The sequence below is a fragment of the Sylvia atricapilla genome, chromosome 1, assembly GCF_009819655.1.
Source record: "Sylvia atricapilla isolate bSylAtr1 chromosome 1, bSylAtr1.pri, whole genome shotgun sequence".
Classification (NCBI taxonomy): Eukaryota; Metazoa; Chordata; class Aves; order Passeriformes; family Sylviidae; genus Sylvia; species Sylvia atricapilla.
Genome location: NC_089140.1, coordinates 144,489,464 through 144,510,943, shown reverse-complemented (window position 1 = coordinate 144,510,943; position 21,480 = coordinate 144,489,464). Strand labels below are relative to the sequence as shown.

Below are 21,480 nucleotides of genomic sequence, written 5' to 3'. Positions count from 1 at the left end.
GCTTATCTCCAGCGTGGCCAGAGGTGAATAAGAAGCAGTTCTTGAGGAATGCCAGAGGCAAAATTATTCCAAAAGGGTCACTGTCTGCCTCTGGATCCTTCACACTATACTTCTGATCAGTAGGTTGGCCAGCTAGTGGTAAATATATATATATATACTTGTCTAAAAGGCTCAGTACTTTGGTGACTAAGTCCAGGCTATGGAATGCTTCCCAGATGCTTCAGCTTCTACCTTTGCTTCCCAGTCTCAACCCCAGGCAGCACAGTAGACAGGGAAGTTCTTTGTGCCACTCTGCCTGTGCCCAGTTTTAGTTTTAAAATTTCTAATATAGATGTTCCACATTTCCCATTCGATTGCATTTCCTCATACTACTGGACACAGTCCTCTTTCCTAGCAAGAAAAAGTTATTTTGTTGCTTTAACATTTCCTGCTTGCTTCTAGTCTGCTACAGGAATCATGTGGATTGAGCTACTGCCCGTAGAGGAACACCCCCTTGTATACCTGAGGATCAGAGGGGAATCCATGGGAAGCTGGATAAGAGCACAGGTCTGGATACAACTCTAGGAGTTATAATTAATGGAACCTTTAACTTCTCAAGTTTACGGCAATAGCACATAGGGATTACTTAGCATTTCAGAACACAAACAGTCACTCAAACACCATGAACAGTTCTGCTTTTGAGATGTTTTAATTCCAGGGTCAGCATCACAAAAGAAACTAGAATGGCTCCTGACACATGGGAAAGTTGCCAAGATGTCTCAAATTTTATCTCCTTGGTTAACTGAAATCAGCATTACATAGTAGCCTCTTCTGCTTTGGAAGCTGTTGCTTCCCTACACCAAGAAACTAATGGAAAAATGTCAAACACTCTCTACTGTTAGAATTTTATGAAGATTTTGTCAATACTGCACATCTTTATTATTTGAAGAGAGCTATAAGGATGGCACTGATAAACTATCACCAGCCCAACAGACAACAAGCCCACTTCAAAACAATGAGTAACTGGTCAGCAAGTGCCCAGGGTTTCAAGTCTTAGAGGGAAAGCACCTGAAACTTTGAACATTGAAAAACCTGAATGTAAAGCCACACAAATATTTCTAGTGACTGCTACTTCTTCCATTTTCTTAAGATGATGCAGTTTGCTTTGTTAATCCAATCCACAGGGAAGGAACATAGCTGTAGTGGTAAGAACTCCCTGAATCTTATGCTGCTGTCATCCTTTTCCTTAGCAAAAAGGATGCTCAGAATTGTTGCATCACCTCCTCATCACAGGTATCCTGTGACTGCAGTACACAGGCTGGGAGGATTTAACTCTCCACTCCTGCCCCACAGTGTCTTGCAGCTCACACTGCCCAAACACATGGGGCTGAAACAGATCAGAAGAGTAGGTACCACATTGCCACTTGAAAACAAGGCATGAGGGGGGTTTTGTGAGTGAAAAAATGCCATGATTAAATTATTATATACCATTATATTAAAAGTCCTGATGAGTAGGAAGCAAAGGTTCACAGGCCTTCTCTCCAGAACCCTCAAAGCTAATGGAGAAGGTGAGCTTAGCTCAGGAAACTAGATTTTAACCAGGTCAGCATAAACCACTGAACTGGTCATAGGACATACAAGAGTGCTGTTCTAGACATCCTTTCTTCTATTAAAACATCCAAAATACCAATATAAGCATGGCCAGAACTTCAAAAACAAGTTTTACCTTCATTTGAGCAACCCAGCTACAGGCTTCAATACATTTGCACAGATTTTGAAAAATATTTCCTAATTAAAAGAAAAATGTTCTGTTCACAGGTAGTCCAATACCACATTACATACATTTTATTTCCTGCACAAATACATAGTATACAGAGAAAGTAACATAACATTGGATTAAAGTGGTCCTGTGAATCTAGAACCATACTGTACTATTTACGCTGAGAAGACAGAGTGCAGCAAGTCTTCTGAGGCACATACACAGAGCTCAAAACATGACAAAGCATCTGTTCCTGTTTAGTAAAGAAAGTCTTTAAACTGTACTGACATTAATGAAAAATAAGATGTGTAGCAAGAGTCCCTAACTATTAGGAGGTCAGACAGAACAGACAACATGTCTAACCGATGCAGCTTCCATTGTCGAAGTCCCATTTATTCTCTGCCCGCAGTGAGTTATATAGGCTCACTACATAGTTTACAGTTACGGGCTGTACAAAGAATGCAAACAAACCTTATTTATCTATGCCTTAAGGTGGCTAAAGTGTCAGAACTACAATTCTACATTTAGAAACCCATTACTTCCCAAAACACCTTAATATAAACTGTTAATTTTCTACTGTGCCACAACTGTGAATTTCTAACTGCGTCACTGTGGCCTGCAGGCCCCATGGGCTCAGGGGCCCACAAACTCTGCAGGCCAAAGGACCCAGTCTGGAATTGCTCACCCTGAATCAATCCAAATATAAATCATGTCTTCACTCTCTAAGAAATCTAAGAAATCCCAACAAAAATGCTGTAATGTTACTTTGAAAAGCAGAGTCACAGAGGATACTAAAGCTTCAGAATTCAAATTCTTCTTTAAATATCACCAATCTTCAATTAAGTGCTCAGTTTGTGTCTATTCCTAGCTGTTTCATTTTCCCAGAAAGCATTTACAAAATGAGATACTGCAACTTGGACATAGAAACATACATGTTTCCATTAAAAAAAAAAAAAAAAAAAAAAAATTAAAAGAATAAGAAATCAAAAATTTGAAAAAAAAAAAATCTCTTTCCATATTATCAAGAACAGGTCCTTGGAGCTGACATTCCATTTTACATGTTCTCCTTTCTCTGCAGCTTCACCTAGTTCATCCTGCCCTCACAGCTTTTGAACAACCCAGCAAACAGAAGTTTATGCAACAATTTTTCAATTATTCACAGTTTAAAACACAGACAGGGAAGACATAAGACTGAAAAAAACCCCCTCCTTCTACGTCAATACGAATTATAAAATATCCTCATGGTTGTTGACTTTCCCATTAGTTGTAAAAAGCACTTCATCTTGAGTTCAGGCTTCCCCCAAGAACAGAAAAGCAGCTCTTCTCCCTGACAGAGAGATAAAGGGTTAGAACATATCCCCACCTAGAACCACTTATCCCAGCTAATGAAACAGCAATTTCTCCCCTCCTGTAAGGTCTAACAAATTAGAGAGGAACACAGACACAGTGTATTTGCTCTTCTGGGCACTTTCAGTACCTAAAGACTGTGTCTGTCCCTTTTCTACCACAACTTCTCTTTCCCACCAAACTGAATAGGCCACTCTAGAAGACGGTCAGTGTAGGAGACAGACAGCTTCATATTTATACACAAATAAGTTTTATAAATACATCTTGTTAACCAGTAAATCTTGAGTGTCTCAGCTTTCTGTAGAAACCAGACAGGACATCTGTGGGTACACAGGCTCACTGGTTTCTGCAGCAATCCAGCAGTTCTTTGACCACAACGAGCACCTCTAACCAGACTGCAATTCCAACACCCAAACTTAGTTTGCAAAAATTATGTTTTGTCAGTTCTGAGGAACCTCAAGCTCATGTCTAAACCAATGTCAGTAATAAATCACAAACTCATTTAATAAAAAACCCACAAGCACATAGAAAGTCTTGAAAACAGCTAGCAATGCATTTATTACGAGACAAGAGAACACTGCTAGCTCAATCATGTCTGATAGATCAATTATAACTATTAATATTTTATTACATATAAAGTTCATATGTAGGGTATCATCATCCTCAAGCCCTTTTCTAATAATTTGACAGTTCAATGAACATAGGAAAATTTGTTTTAATAGCATGAATTATTTGGCATCTAACAAAATACCCACGAAGCTTTATCTTCACCCATTTCCTTAGGTACTAACAGCTCTACAGAAGGATCAGTAAGGAGCACGGATTTAGCATAATTATATAGCCAAGGATCAGACTGGAATTCCTTACTAATTCTCTCACTAAGGAATGAGTAACCCTTCTCAAACCACAATTAAAACTCAGAGTGCCAATTTCCAGCCAAAGTACAGACTTATCAACAAAATACTGCAACAGGTCCAAGTACAATTTAGAATCACAATTGTGTTCTTCTTGAAAAGTGAAAGGGCTGAGACCTTTAACAGATCTCAAGCTGGACATGAGTTATACATATGCCAGCTGTTTTTAAAATCTTGGAGTCTACAAGTTGTTAGACAAGGAATCATAGAATTGTAGAATATTCTGACTACAAAGGGATGCAACAAAGATCATCAAATCCAACTCCTTGCCCTGTGCAGGACAGCCCCAAGAATCACACTGTGTGCCTGAGAGCACTGTCTGAATACTTCCTGAACTCTTGGCAGATTTAGAGGAGTTCCATTCATCTACCTACCCCACCTTTTATTCATTTCTGTCTAATTCCTGCATGAACTAATCTTGAATAATGTAACTTTCTAGAAATGAAATAGCATTCTTCAAAAGCCACGAGTGGTGTACACAGCTACATTCATCTTCAGCAATCCACAAGGAACATGACTCCCTAGAGAGCCACTGAGGTACATAGTGGCCAGTGGTGAGAAGGAAATCCATATATCAAGGAAAGGGAAAGCCAAAACACTTCTTTTAAAAGGAGTTTGCTCTGGCTTTTCCAGAGACATGCATTTAATCACATAATGGAAATCTTGCCCCTGCTCCCCAAAATCAATTTTGCTTTGTTGTCATGCACAAAAAAACCAGGACGCTTGCATGCACAATCAGCATGAGCCTTCTTACCCTTTTGTCCCATGATTCAGAAATCAATAGCAAACAAGGCTGCACATGAAGATTAATCGACAGATAGTTGCAAAGCGATTTCTGTAAATGACAATGACAGCCATATTTTAATAAAGCCTGAGAAAATGACTAAGCTCCATTTTAATATTTGGGGAAACATCCACGTACAGTTTAAAGGCACACAATGGCTTTGATGTGCACCAAATTAAGTTAATCTCTAAAGCATTTGATTTTTTATGTTAGATGCCCAGACTGTGCATACATAAGTAACAACAACTGAAAAAATACATTCTACAGGTTTTAACAAGGAATGGATGAAACACAACTGTTCATTTCTTGGCAATAATGAAATGTGCTCCAAAACAAATGCAAGAAATGTAAGGATGAATGATAACAATATCACTCATTATGTCTTGTCTTAATATGAGTGTTTTGGACTCTCTGTGGAACTGCCCCTAAACACTAACTCTCCCAAATGGGGGTAGGATGATGTGTACATAGAAATGACAGCTAACAGGTAACAACAAAGGGAACACTTGCTCCAAATTAAGAAATTCATGCATATTCATTAATAAATATGGAAGCACAAATTTGACATCACACGAAGTTGCTTAAGGTACCAGGAGTTAAATTAACAGATGTACAAAGAGCTACAGTTTTCCAGCTGCAAGTTCCTGTTTTGGTTTTTTCCTTAGCTTAATTAAGGATACATTTGGAGAAGTTATTACTTTTTCAATGTAGAAATGACAATTACCTAAAAATCAGCTGAAAAAAACCCTGTTTTCATATTGAAAGCATTTCTTGCATACTATGCAAAGAATCTATTTTATAATTTGTGACCATAGTATTACAACAGTTACAGACATTCTGAAGTACAGGAGGTTTTTTTCCCCCTTTTCTGGCATAGTCCTAGCAAACTGCTGAAGGAAGCCCAAACCACAACTTTCCCCTAATGGCTGTTTTCCAAGCTCCCATCCTTAGGTTAGTAGTTGCAAGGGGCATGATCCAGGGCTTCTGCTGCTTCTCATCCTAAGATACCAGAATCAAGCAGCGAACTTGAAAAAATAATTTCGGACATCCCTGATGTAACTCTTCTGTAACAGCTGAAATATGCAAATGTTACAGAATCATAACCTATTTAACTGTTTTAAGTTAAAACTACTGTTTTAAGTAGTCAACAATGCTGTCATAAAACTAAGAGGGTTTCTCCCACCTATAAAATAAACAAACCAATTACAAAAAAAGAACTTTATTAAGCTCTTCTTGTAATTGTAAAGTGTGAAGGCTACATGAGAAACATTCCAGATGAGGGAAAAAAGTATGCTGGATGGAAAGAGTGGAGACAGTAATTGATAAGAACTATAGCTTGATTTTCACTAAAAACATTAGAAAGCTTAGTCCTTGAAATATTTATATTGACACAATCAGGAACACATCTCCAGCCACTGACATTTCAGAATTTTATTTCACAGGCAGATAAATATTCCCTTCCCATTACCAATCTTGTTAACACTTACTTATTATATATACACAAAAAGCCCTAGAATAACAAAACACAAATAAAAGAATTTTCCAAAATTGTTGGGAGAGGAGAAACCAAAAGAGGAAGATATCTGCCTCTTAAAATGTGTTAAAAATGTTAAATGCCAGTTAAGAATTCACTCATTTCAAATTCCGTTTCAAGTGCTGTTTTCTCTCCTACGCTTGGCACAAAAACTCTGTTCACATAGAAAATGATAATTTTAAAAGTTTGATGGGTATTTTTCAGTCGGGGGGGTGGGTCATTTATTTGTTTAAAGGTCATTTATTTGTTCCCTTGTGAAGTAACACAAAGAAAGCAGTAGCATGCATGACTACAGAAATTAACAAGCACTACTCAATTGTTCTACCTTCTGTTTGTTTTCACCTCGCACAAAGCAGGGCAGCCAGCAGCAAGCTCCACCTGCTGTCAGAGGAGCTGCCTCTGCACAGACAAGGGGCAAAAAGCCACCCGGTGTTTGGGAGGCCAAGGAAACAAAATGTTTTGTAGTTTAATGAGCATGCCTGGAGCCGTTCTAGAGTCACCAAAACTGCCTCTTCACTGCAACAAAGAAATCATAGAATATTTTCCTCATAACTAATATATGTACCTCTTAAACCAGAATGGTCCCTTTCCAACTGACAAATATTTGACAGAAGAGTGTGGGAAGTGTTAATATTACTAAATTTCACAGCAGTAATTCAAAGGAAGAATGTGGGAAAATTACATTTGGCAAAATCCTTTTTTTTTTAATTTGTTCTCTTAATTTATACGTTACAGTCAGTCATAAGGACTACTAAGCAGCAGCTAAAAACAATTTAACTAACAATTATATTCAACAAAACCAAAGATATAATTATGCTAATGGCATAAGCCAAAAAAGAAAAGAATAAGCTAAGAAAAAGTTTAAAAAAGTCACACACAGAGCTACTACAAGTAAAATATACTTTTATAATCAATAGGTGCTTACACCTGTGCCATACATAATTCTTCTAGCTCAAGCAATTTCATTTTAGTATAAAAACTGCCCTTAAATGAAGCATTTAACTGAAGTCAGAGAATACATCCAGTAAGTAGGTTAGTTGTTTCTAGAAAAGAAAAATCTCACTATCTACCAAGCTGTGTTTCAAACATCTGATTAAGTGTGAATATCCAGAACATAATGTTCAAAAAGAAGAGTCTTCAACAAATATTTTGACATGACTTAGCTATCACTTTTTCTCCTTAGCAGAAGGATTTGCAACATTTCGATCCGAATGCAGCCAACAAAAAACTCTACCAAAACCACCCATGTTCCATAACAGAAGTATGCTAAACAAAATTATCTGCACAGATTATTCAACAGGGAAATTCAGAACACACGAGGCAAGTGAGAAACACATACTGCCTGTACCACAGAGACTATCTGGTTATAAGTTTTTTGGGTTTGTACTTAAATAAAAGCACTATTTAATCTTTTACTCCACAGTTTCTTTGTGATAAAGAACAGCTTAGACAATTACCAAAACATGTAGTTCAAACTTATTCCTACTGTACTCCAACAGAAATCAGAAAACACATTTGCTTTCTCAACATTTCAGAATTTCCATTTCAATGTCAGCTGACACCACCATGTCTAACCATTCACATCAACACTCGTGTTATGTGCACAAGACAAACTTGTAACAAAACCTTAAACATAAAAATTCCAGGGAAAAGTTACACCTTGCCAAGGTTGATCCAAGTGCTGCAGCAATGACAGAGCATCACAGCTCCACTACAGATGTCAACACAAGTGCCCTGTCATGGTTGGTCAAAGCCAAGCACTTCTACAGATCAAAGTTAAGAGAGCAGACTGAAAATTTTCTATTTGGGCTATGACAACTGCACTAAGACTAAAATCTTCACATATTTTATGTGATTCAATGTAGCACTAAATCCCCACATTCCTAAGTGGGACCATTAAGCAGAAACACCAATAGAAAATGTGACAATCTGAATATGCAACAGCTTGTGTAGAGCCCAGCAGCCATGGTTGAGCAGAGGCTCAAAGAGAAGAGCGTCCATCACCTCTGGCTCATGACCTTTGTTCATCTCTCCCCCTCTCAGTAGCACAGGCCAGTTCTAACTTGTGCCTATTTTTCCACAGTTAATACTGAAGGAGTTAAAAAGTATGTTGTCCTGGGAATGGTTCATACACAGTAATTTCAACACTGACTTCTGAAGTGTCACCAGGAACAGCTGAAGTCCCCAGAAAGACAAATTAAACTTACTCAGTCTTTATGTAATACCAGTTATCTGGACTTCTCATGGTATATTCCAGAACACCACCTCTAGACCTATACATTCATTCAACTACTGTATTAATAAAAAAGAGGGGAGGAGGGGTAAAATTACCACCAGGAACTGCTGCACAGACCCAGGAAATCAAGCAGGACAACAGTGGACAAGGCAGTTGGTCAGTATGACCCAAGAACTCCATCAAAATTTCCTGTTACTTAGATATTATTTTGCTACTTCATTTATAAAGAACATACTGTAACATGACAGAAAACATTTTTGGAAAATATTTCGCTGTAAAAGCCTTTTCTAAGTTTTATTCCCAAAGCCGGTCAATGCATTTCTTGATGTGTGGGAGGACAGAACTCAATGTGAAAATAAAATGAAATTTAAAAACTACCCAAAAACACCTAGCCTTTAGAAACAACTGAGTCTTTCAGATTTTAAGGACAAATACTTTAAGATTCCAAAGTAGCACTGTAGCAGCAGTCTGTTTCATCAATCTGCTCTGAAAAGAACCCAATGGAATCTTTACAGAAGCCTGAATTAGCAGGCAGAAGATCTCCTTTCCACATGCAACAGACTTGAACTCCTGAAGGCTCTGTCTCTATTGACTAGAAGTACAATCAGCGACAAAAGGATCCTTGCTTCCCTTAAAATGCAATCGTACTTCTTCACTGACATAACTTTTGGAAGTAAAAATATAATGAAAATACTGTTATTTCACAAGAATTGCAGTACACATGTCTGTTAGGTTCCCTTCCCTTCAGTTATGCACTTACACTCATAAACAGAGGCAAAGATAAATGGCTGTGTAGTTCTGAGTGTCTTGCTACAGATAAACACTGAGATCAGTTCTTTTGGTCTTCTTTAACTCCCATCAGAGTGCAGTAATGCAAACTCTACATGCATTGATATTAATGACCCCAAACATAAGCACATGTGGATTAAAAGGAAAAAAAAATAATCTTACTTTTCCAGTTTAATTCATCAAAAAAGTCCATGCTCCTTCACATGACAGGTGAGACATACCTTACTTACAGTAATTTTACATTTTACATGACAGGGGTTGAAAGTACACAACACAGAACTACTGTAAGACATTTCTTACGCCCACAGCCACAGCTTATTACAAACTACAGCAAAGAACAAATGATCAGAGATTTCCTCATGAAATTAAGCATCCATGAAATTCACTACAAACCTACATAATTAGAATGCACTCAGTATAACTGATACTGTAACTTTATGAATATTGCTTTATCCATAGACTGGTGTTTGCAATCTTACTAGAGATCATGTAGAGTTTTTTTCTAAATAGAAAAACTAATTAAAGGAATAGTTAAATTTATACTTTTATAATACATTTTATAACTTGATCCTTCATGTTAGAGGAATTTGCTACTCTTGAAAGTAAATAATTTGATTCTCGGAAACATTTGCCTCAAAAATCTTACTTAACTCTGAATGTCAAAAATTTTAAGTCTTACCACTTTTTATCCTAAATAGTGATTCTATCTTTTATAAACACTAGTAGTAATTTTCCAAAGATAGGATTACAGCTACATCAAAATATAGCTTTTTATATCAAAAATATCAAAAATATCTTTTTTGTTTTTTGAACAACTATTTCAGAACATAATCTAAATCACAAATTTGAATTTTATACTCTAAAGTTGTAATCAAAAAGGCAAATGCAGAGCCCATATTATTCTTTGAAAAATATATGGAAATTTACAAAGGCAGAGACTAGATAATATTGGCATTTTAAAAATCACAGCAAATATAATGTTTCTTTTTCCATTTTTTTTTAAATTTTTAAACCCCAAAGAAAATATTCTAACACTAAACATCCCTAAATATTGTCTTAATGTACTTAAGAGAAGAATACTTACTGCCAGGCATTGTTAATCAAGGATGTCTTCAATTTTGCAAAAAACGTAAGAAACTATAAAGAAAACAAACAAACAAAGTCAAGACTATAGCTTTAGACATTTTACATCCAAATATGTTCAGTAACTTATGCAGAACGAGCCAAAATCACATTCTTCAGCTTCAATACCAAAGGGGCTGTTACCACAGAAATCCAGATATCCTCTTAGCTGACCAGACTAGTCTTTGTCAGTTCCTGAAATGCAGATTCTGTTCTTGCCTTTGGTGCTGGAGTAAACATTTTTCTGTTGTGTATTGTGACTTTCTCAAGTGCCACTGTTTGGGATGTTAAATTCTGCACAGTCTCACAGGATGCTCCCACTTCAGATGTCAACTACAGCACTTCCCTTTTAAAATGCCTGAGCGAGGTTTCTGTTCAACACTATGAAAAACGACTGAAAAACCTGTGCAGCATTTTCTAGGGCATTTTATTCCCAGTATTAAAAAAAAAAAGCAGATTTTAGATCAGAGTGTAACCTCCTATACAAAACAGTTGCTCAAAGGATTTTGATACAATTAAATATATTCATAGAAGGAACTCATCTGAAGTTACAGTAATCTATTTTGGACATAAAAGTAGCCAAATCTACTGTTAAAATAATTAGCACTAAAATGCAAATAATTTGAAGACTTTTCTGTATTAAAGTAGTGCATTTGGGTTTTACTAATTGCCAAATGCAAACTCTCCACAAATAAGAACAAAATCTCAGTTAAAGACACTGAGTGTTGCTGTCTTCAAAAATAAAACAAATTTTTAAATAAAATATATTCATCTAATAAATGTATGTATACATACACCAAAATATTGTAATTCTACAAATGGATAATGTGAGAATAAACATTTCATTTGGTCAACATATGTTTTAATGACCACATATTAAAGGAACACTCAGAGTTGCTAAAAATATACTTTATTTCCATATTTGCATTTCAATCAAAAGTTCCAATTTGCTGACAGCAGCTGGGATTAAAGATAGTATTTCAAAGTAAGTTATTTCAAATATCCCATGTATTAGAAAGCTGTATGTCCCTCTCCAAGGGCAGCATGAGAAGCAGCATCATTTTATAAAAGGAAACATGGATCGTCATGTCCAACAGACACATGGAAAAGCAAAACCTCCGGTTCAGAATGTAGTTATGGACCGAGCTGAAACATTACAGGAAACAGATTTACTGACATACAAGAAAATAAAAATGCAGAGAACCTGGTGGGAGTTTCAGGGAGTCAAGTGCCAGTGACTCAAGAGTGTTTTACTGAGCATCTCCAGCAATCAGATATTCAATCCATTTTTCCTAAAGTACAACCACAGCTGTTGTCAGCCAAGTCAACTGTCTTCTGGAAGATTTTTAAAAAAGTTTTCTGCAAAAATTACTAGAAAAGTTGTATAATCAACAAAGACATACAGAAACTCTCTGTTTTTAAATAATTCACTGGATTTTTAGTAATTTTATGATCCATAACAGGATTTAAAAATTCCATCTGGAGGTGGCCTGGACTCTACATGCAGAACAGACCACACAATTTCCTCTCCATAAAGTCTTCAATCACTGTGTCACTTGGCCTAGCACAAAGTTTAATCCACAGACACTGTCACTTGTTACAGCAGAACAGAACAACACTAAACCAAGAAGTTTCCCACTCTGAGTCTGCTCAGCTATTTGCCATGAGCTCAAATTTTGCATAACAGAAGAGGAAATGCCCCCCCCCACACAGAATTTGATAAAGTAGAACTTCGCTAATTAAAAGACAGCTATGGAAAATCATGTGATAACTTTTAGTTTCCTAATCTAACACTATTTAACACACTCCATTGTCAATTTGTGACATTTGAAAACTCATTAGACACAAAGTATGGATGTTAAGTACTATACAATGTTTTCTTCACCAAAGCAACTGACTCCTGGATATTAAAAAGGTAAATAAGATCATATCTACTGTTCTGTGGAGGACTAAAAGTTACTGTGTTTTTCCTAAGGATATAAGAATAGTACAATAATTATGATCAAAGGGCAAAGATAGAGAATGTATCTTAAAAGACAGATGAACAGTTGCATGACACGTAAAAGTTGTTCTTTAGAAGAAAAACTTTCAGTTTTGATTTGAGATTTTACACCATTTGGCTAGGAAGCCCAATGTCAATTCATTGTTCATCAGAACAAGGATAAAAATACAGTTTGTTCGACTTTTTTTTTTTTCTGAAGATCTGAAATTAAAGGACAGTTTACAAGCACAAATATGTTTTATTAGCACAAGATCCCAGAAATGGCACTGAAAGCCAAACAGAAGATCAGAGCTTGTTTTCGTGTATGCTGGAATACAATGGACCTCTTTAAAAGACTTAAAATGGAAAAATTTACATAACCTTGAGCTACAGGCAAGAAACAGAAGTCAGCATACCTGAGATTCTCTATTTTCTTCCAATAAGCTCTCTCTTATGTTATTATGTAACACCATAAACATTTAACTTGATTTGGGGTCTTGAAAATGAAATTGCCATCTGGGCTCCTGTTCTTTCCTCCAACTAAAGCCAAATAAGGGCAGAGGCTTAAGCACCCCTTAGAGCCACACAGGCATGAACTGAAAAATTAAAAATCCACTGTACATTTACTTTTTAGATCACTTAGTTCCCCACTCGTATTTCCTCTCTGAAAAATTAATCAATGCCTTTAGCTTTGAAAGTAGGCAAATGGCCAGTGCAATGCAAGATTAATAAATCACATGTTCAGTCCTAAATATAGACAGTTAAGCTTCAACTAGGTTTCCCAGAACCCAAAAAATGCAATTTAAAACAGATTTACCTACCACAGTGTAATTCTGGGAAAGTACCTGACCTTAGACTGAATTACTTCTCTCAGGGAGAGGCAATGCCATGTATGAAGCTGGCTGGATTAATGAGACTACCCTGCTTTCTTACCCAAGACAGAATGCAACTACAGAAACCATGATTGCTTTCACTTTAAAAAAATACGTATCTTCGAAATTGTTTTAAAATTCTGTGGTAACTTTACAAGGATTACTTCTTTAGAGAGTTAGGCTGGGCAGTTAAGTCACTGACACCAACTAAAGCTGTTTCTAACCCCATACTCTTTATAAATTTAGATTTTATAATTATAAATGAAGTCTGTTTTTATTATACTTGAAATGCCAAATCTGGTGAGCAAGTTGAAGACCTCCTTTAACTTGCATGTGATATAAAATTCATTCTTTTCTACTGCACAAGTGTGCATCAGAAGTAGAGAGAAGTTACTGTCCATCATGAACCCCAAACATTTGCAATATCTGAAACAGCTGTTTAATCACAAACTGTATTTTAATTACATTTTTGTGAGTTTTTTTCATGAATCAGAAATTAATCTCATTCTAGCAGCCTTTTTTTGGACAAATAATAAAATTGTCATTAGAAGGCTTTAATTGTTATTTAAACCTATGGATAAGCCTTTAGGTCTATGAGGGAACTACAATCAAAATTTCAACTCCAAAATATCCATTTCTCGGAGAAATTTTACCATATGTTTAAGAGCATTAACACCATGCCTTCAAGCAAGATGTCCTGAAGTTACTTGAAAAAATATTTCAAATTATTTTGAATTAATTACAAATGCTTTAGGGAGTAACTACCTAAAAAATCCCAAAGCTTTGGTTGTTAACTCTGAGTCTCGCTTACCTACTCAGTTTGCACAGCAAACATTGATGTAGCTTTGCAAAATGTAACATCTGGACTAGCAAACTGGATTTTGATACAGCAATTAAAACTCTGGTTTGAAGTTATAGGCTTTTCCACAAGTCCTACACCAGCGTAGAGACAATCCACGCCACCATCTTTTCCTCCTTTTATCTCAGCTCAAAGGACCACGGGACACCTTTCTAGATGTACCCAAACAGAGACCTTGTACTATTGCTTTCAGCAACAGGATTTATGAACCCACATCTCAATTATCTAAAGCATGGCTCCGTGATGCACAATCAACTTTCAAGACGAAGCCAAGACAGGTCACAGTGTCGTTCTCCTGTCAATCTGTATTGTGTTGGGTTAACATCTCCGTGTCTTCAGGAAAACTCCCAAAGGCACGGCCCTTCCCGGGGACAGCGGGGGAATCCGCGCTCGCTGTCCCCAGCCCCGCTGTCCCCACAGCTCCAGCGGCGAGCAGAGCGGTGGGGAGGCGCAGAGCCAGCCCGCCAGCCCTCCCCGGCGCCCAGCGCCCACAGGGACACCCCGAGCCGCCGCCGCGGCGGGTCCGGGCTGAGGCGATGGCCGGAGCCCTCTACTCCCGCGCCAGCCGGGCGGCCCGAGCCTCCCGCCACTCCCTCAGCGCCCACTGCTCTGGCGCCTCCGCCTCGCTCCCGAGCGTGGCGAAGGGGCATGAAGCGGGACATCGCGACAAGGAGGCGACTGCCAGGGTGAACACGAGTACCGGGAGCGCTGCCTGGCTGCCGCAAACTCACCTCAGCCTCCCCTCCGGCTCTGTTTAGCAGCCGCCATCTTCACCCAGGCCCCCCCCCCCCCCCCCCCCCCCCCGCCTCATTGAGTTCTCCGTAGTGCAGTGCACGCCGGGAACTGTAGTTCTATCAAGAGTCGTTCCGTGCCCCTTTCCACCCATTCATTTCTGCCACACAGAGAGGACGCCGAGGGGTCGCGGCGGATGAAGAAGCGCCTCGACACGGCACGGAGGGACAGCCCCCGGGCATGGGACCAGCTGACCCCTGCCAGGCGCGGGCCGGCCGGGCGGAGGCCGCCGAGGCGGACCACAACTCCCAGCGGGCCTTGCGGCGCGGGCTCGCCGGCTCCCGGGGGCGGCGCTCCCCGTGTGTGGTGCCCGGCCCGCGCCGTGAGGGCGGGTCGGTGCCGGCGGCGGGAGTCGGTGCCGGTGTCCGGTGCCTGCGGCCCGGGAGCCGCGCTCGGCCCCTGTCAGCCGTGGGCTGAAGGGAGGGGCAGCGGAGGGTGAGCGGTGCTGGACGCTCCCCTGAGACCGGCGTTAAAACGCACCGACACAGACCATGATGCCAAACCCTGGTGAAAATCAGTGAAACCCAAGGCAGCGCAATCTCTTAGTCTCTTTTCCTTGAAATAATAACTGCTGTCTTCCAACTCTGCTGCCTTTGATGCCAAAATTTGCAGACAGGCGGGGGAAATCCAAAGTCTTTCATAGAATCGTTAAGGTTGGAAAAGACCTCGAAGATCGTTGAACCCAACCTTTAAGCCGATGGCACCTTGTCAAGCAGACACTGAGTGCCGCGTCCAGTGCTCGAACACCATCACCTCCCTGGGCACCCATCTCCAATGCTTTGCCACCCTTTCAGTGAAGACATTTTCCTGATGTCCAACCTGAACCTCCCCTGGTGCAACTTGAGGCCCTTTCCTCTTATCCTGTTGCTTTTTGCCTGGAAAAAGTGGCTGACCCCCACCTGGGTACGACCTACTTTAAGACACTTGTCGAGAACAAGAAGGTCCCCCTGAGCCTCCCTTTCTCCAGGCTAAAAACTCCGAGCGCCTTTCGCTGTTCCTTATCAGACCTGTGCTCCAGCCCTTTCCGCAGCACTGTTGTCCTTGTCTGGACATACTGCAGCACCTCAGTGTCATTTTTGTCATGAGGAGCCAAAACCTGAACACAGGCATTGAGTTGTGGCCTCAGCTGTGCTGAGTACAGGGAGACAGACAGTCAGTGCTCTCACACTACTGCTGATACAAGCCAGATGCATTGACCTTGGCCACCTGAGCAAACACTGGCTCATGTTCAGCTATCATTGACTAGAATCCCCAGGACCTTTTCACCAGCATCTTTCCAGCCACTCTTCCCCAAGGCTGCAGTGCTGCATGGAGCTGTTGTGACCAAAGTGCAGGACCTGACACTTTGCCTTGTTGAACTGCATACCATAGTCTTGGCCCATCAATCTAGCCTATTGCCCTAAAAGCCCGTTTCCTGTTGTAGCAGTTCCTTCTAAAGGAGGACAAGTCAATCCATTTGAGTTCATGCCTTTCACTGATTTCAGTTCTGCTTATGTTGCATCTGTTAAAAACTTGTATTTAATTTTCTTATGCTTTTGAAACTACTTGAAACTTTCCTTTCACCATTTGTAGAAACAGGATCAGTGTTTCACTTGTGTTCCTTGAAAAGAATCCCAAAAAATGTGAAACTGAGGAAGTGAGATGTCTACACGTCTCACAGTTTTCAGCAGTATCCAAAACATGTTAATTTGCAAGAATTGGACAGACTCTCACATGTGGGTGCAACTGAACAAATTAAAGGAGTAAACTGTAGTTCTTCTTATTCATTTATGTTATTTCTGAAATACAGCTTATGGCTTTGAACTCTTGGGGCCAAACATAATGAAAGTGATAAGACAGGGAACAGTCAGCCTTCCAAAGATATATGTATTGAGTCACTGCCTGCAAAGCAGAACATGTTGGCAGCCATTTTATTAAGGTTTCTGCCAACAACAGTCAGAACTACTAGATCTACATTTGCCCTTTGTCCTTTAAGTACAGCTGGTGATAATAGTCCTCCTCATTTTCTGAAACCTAGAGGAAAGTTTGGTTTTTTTTCATCAGCCAAAAATTCATGTGCATTATTATGGTCTTAACTCATGTCAGATGCAGCTTTAATTCAAAGGTTGCCCTTCTAACCATCAGCTACAGGCAGTCTGCTCTCTTTACTGAAGTGTTTCATTCCAGCTATTCTCTCTTTTTTTTTATCTGCGCACAAGGGCATGCAGGCTCCAACATTCTCGTCATGCCATATGGTTTCAGCAGAATGCTGGCAAGGAGTGTGATTGCTAGATCTTACTAGTTGTCTAAACAAAACAAGCAGCAAGCCAGGTTGGAGCCACTACTCGTGGTATTAAATGTATCATGACATTAAATGTAGCACTGAGAGTAACATCCTGATTTCTCTAAATCAGTTTACAACCAGTTTCAATTGCCTGACATTATAGTTCCTGTTTCTGTGATAAATATTCTTTATTCTCTGAGGGTTTTCATAATGTTTTCCCCCATTTTTATTGTTTTAAAAACATCTGTGTATATGGAGTAGCCTTACAAATCTTAGATAACAGAATAAATACAGTGTTGGGATTGAGGTTTGTTTGAAGACAGCTGATATGCTGATATGTTTTAAAGCAGGCCTCTTTTATTACATTTATTACATAAACCATGTGGTGTGTAATATTCAATGAAAGTCAATAAAGCCCTTAGCATAATTGTAGTGCTGTTGTTGAAAACAACTCTTTTCCTAATTCAGTTTCAAAACAGAGGAAACAGCTGTAGCCTTTGAATATGTATGTGTTGATTTCTTTGAGCTTCTTTATGTATTACGTAATGGGTAGCAAGCTTAGTTGTGAATTAGAAGAATTTTTTCATTTTAGTGAGGACATCAGAAGAGTATCCAGATACCTTTTTGTCCAACACCAATTTTTCATTTACGGTCAATGAAAGATGGACCTGATCCTTTGACCACATCTCGGCTGACAATCAAACTACCCAGTAAGATTAAGAAAAAGTTGAATTGCATACATAACACATTGCTGCATGGCTAATTTGCAGCCAAACTATCTGGTTTTACACCATCTCATCCCAAGCCCATCTAAGTGGACTGGCCAGTTTTGCTTGAATATCTTCTTAATCTCCTGGAGCAACAGTTTGTACAAATGCTGGTCCACACAAGCACAAAACCCCATGGCCCAAGAGACCCACTTTTACAGTTCTTTAAAAAGTGATAGTCTTCATTTTGGAACAGGTCCAGTGGATGGCAACAGAGGTAATTGGAGGGAGCTGGGCATGTTCAGCCTTGAGAACAAATAACTGAGAGGGGACCTCATCAATGTCTGTCAGTGTCTGTAGGAAGGTGTTGGAGGATGGACCAGGCTCTGCTCAGTGGTGCCCAGCAATAAAATAAGAGACAGTGGGCAGAAAATGATGCCCAGGAAGTTTCACCTGAATATGAGGAAGAACTTTACTGTATAGGTGACTGAGCACTGAAACAGATTGCCCAGAGAGTTTGTGGAATCTTCCTTACTGGAGATATTCAAGAACCATCTGAATATAATCCTGTGCCATGTGCTGTGGGATGACCCTAAGTAGGGGAATTGGACCAGATGACACACTGCGGTCCCTTCCAGCATTATTCTGTGATTCTCTGATTATATAAGCAGAGCTTTTAGAGCTTTCTCTTGAGTAGTGTCTGAAGTGCGAGACAGAAACATCTTGTTCAGCAGCCAATAATAAAATGTGAATTGCACGAGTAATTTGGCAGCAGCAGTTCTACATTTTCTAAGTTTCTGGATTACTAAGTCACCTAAGACTGCAATCAAATGTTCAGTATTTGCAGCAAGCAGCACAAAGTACTTCAGTTTGAGATGGTCATGGAGGTTCAAAGGGTAGAAGGAAGTATTAGTTAGCTTAGATGGTTTAAGAGAATGAGCTCTTCAAGGAGTTTTAAAGAAAAAAAAATAAAGAAAAGTAAAAAAATCCCAAATAAATTAATGTGCCTCCACAGCAATATAATGCAGGAATGATGGAAAGTTGATAATGCTTTTATACCTGTGTAAGAAGGATACTGTTAAGTTTAAAATGTTGCAGATAAAGAAAAAGAGATAAGGAAATGTTCAGTACTCATTAAATGAGAAATGAGTAATGAATAATGACTGGATTAGTGAACATCAATAATTCAGTTGCTGAACAGTTATAATCCATTATAATACTAATTTCAGCTTTCAATAGTGAAAAAACCAGGAATTTTCATAGCAATTACTTCATTGCTTGCTTAGCCACCACAAAAGAAAGCCACTCACAGGCATTTCATGAAATGAAAATGAAATGTTTTAACTATATAATAAGCCACCAAATAATCATTTCGTATTTGTATTTACGTATTTGTGTTTGTTGACGTATTTTTCCAACCTTGCATTTTTATGGTTGATTCTATTAATGGCTGGCAACTACAACATTTTATTACAATCCAAATGTAGTTGATGATAGAGGATGTTTCTACCAGCCCCATGTAGCCAGTGCAAAAGTCTAATGGGGAATAGAGGCTGGCCTAAATGAAGTCACACTGCCTCTGAGTGGCGCCGTGCTGGATGTGTTGGAATTCCAATATGAGCCGGAGCCAAAGGCAGCCAAATAGTGCCACAGCTGATGTCACTAATGCATTTTTCTCAGTCCCTCTGGCAGCAGAGTGCAGACCACACTTTGCTTTCAGTTGTAGGGATGTCCAATATACCTGGAATCGACTGCCTCATGGGAAACATAGCCCAGCCATCTGCTATGGACTGATCCAGACTGTACAGGAAAACTGTGGAGCTCTGGAGCACCTGCAATACATCAATGATATCATTGTGTGGAGTAATACAGCAGAAGAAATTTTTGAGAACGAAAAGAAAATAATGCAAATTCATATGAAAGCTGCTCTTGCCATAAAACAAAGTAAGGTAAAGCGACCTGCACAGGTGTGGCAGGACTCTCCCCTCACCACAGAACAGCTTATCTGTTCTATCAGCTGGTGTGACAGCTCTGGACATTCTCCCCTTAATTTGAATTGGTAAGATAACCCAGGCTAGACATTTGTCCAGCAAGGAGTAATCTCTGGCTGACAGGCAATTCACTTTACAAACTATAAAAGCTACAGAAAACTTTCATGAAATCAGAAGTCTCTTACACACACCCTGAATATGTGTAGGGCTTTTCCCTGAAGTTGGATGCAAACTTTGTGGTTACTTCCCTGGGAATCAAGTGAAAGGATTCTGTGTGTACTCCATCATCAGTTCCATGGTAAGCTACATTGACTCCTAATCTATACTATTTCTTTGCTTTCTGTAATATAAGTACCTTTTATCTTGAACTGTATTTTTTAATCTACTTGCAGTTATTTTTGTTTTATCCTGTGTAGTAAGTATTCTGTTTAAAATCTTATATCTTGTGTCTATTCAATAAAAAAAATCATTTTGAATCTATTCAATATCTATTCAATAAAAAATTCGATATTGAATTACAGCCATTCTTAAGAACTTGCAAGCAAGAGCAATCTGGGGTGCAGGCCACATCAAACAGAGCTGCTGCCAGAAATCTGAGTCAAAGGACTTGTCTGAGCTCTCACTCCCTTCATAACAATAGGAGATGGAGTTCTTAGAAACAAAATGGCAGGATGGATGTAATCATGTGCCTATGGAGGTGGTTAACAAAATAGCTGCTCTGTCCCCACTGGCTAACAGGAATGAAACACAAGCTTTCCTAGGCCTCGTGGGGTTCTAGAGAATGCACATTCCAGGTTATAATCGGCTTGTGGGCTGCTTTATCGAGTGACCCAGAAGAAGAAATATTTCAAGTGAGGCCTTGAGCAACAAGAGGCTTTTGAGCAGATCAAACAGGAAACAGCTCTTGGGCCTGTATAGACAGAACATGCAAAATATCCTCAGTGCTGCAGCAGGGGAGCAGGTGTCACCTGGAACCTCTGGCAAAGTGCACTAGTTTGAAAGCAAACGAGTGGGAGATCCCAAGTCAGAACTACAATTTAATAGGAAAATTAAAATAAATGCAATAGTACAAAAACACTGACAGAGTCAGAATGCAACCTGACAACCCTGTCAGACAGGGTGTTGGTAGCAGACCAGTTGAATGGTGGCTGGAGTCCTCTTGGAATGAAAGATGTGGCTCTGTTGAAGCAGTGATCCTGTAGAAGGGTGTAGTCTTCCTCCAAAGGGCCAGCGGTGGTGTGAAAGGGTCTCATCTTCCTCTGGGAATCCAGTGGATAGGGTTGGTTATGGTGTTCCAATCCGCAGATTATATCCAGTTAGGAATGCTTGGTTCCTCCCCCTGGGCAGAGCATCTCACAGTGGAATAGTGTAATTTTGTGAGTCATGCAGTGAGATTTGATGGCCCGTTAACTCTGGAGGGAGTTATGAGGCATGGGTCATGGAAGAGATAAAGAGCATTGCCCCAGCTGGTTTTAACAGATGGCAATAGAATACATGCCTTTGGTTACATCTTACATTGTAACCTAAGACACAAAGGACCTCAGGGGAAAC

General features: G+C 39.4%; 1 protein-coding gene across 2 annotated transcripts in view; it reads right to left on the bottom strand.

Annotated features, from left to right (window-relative positions):
• EFR3A (EFR3 homolog A) overlaps positions 1–14,945 on the bottom strand; it is an 80,307-nt gene extending 65,362 nt beyond the window's left edge. Inside the window, exons 1-3 of one of the 2 annotated variants that reach the window (XM_066336208.1) lie at positions 14,908–14,945; positions 10,427–10,479; positions 4,754–4,834 (exon numbers count right to left, since the gene is read on the bottom strand). In XM_066336208.1, coding sequence (XP_066192305.1) covers positions 4,754–4,766 — 13 coding nt within the window. In that variant the 5' untranslated portion in view covers positions 4,767–4,834; positions 10,427–10,479; positions 14,908–14,945. The remainder of the gene's footprint in view (positions 1–4,753; positions 4,835–10,426; positions 10,480–14,907) is intronic. The other variant, XM_066336217.1, reaches the window with a different exon arrangement.
• Between the last annotated feature and the right edge of the window lie 6,535 nt (positions 14,946–21,480).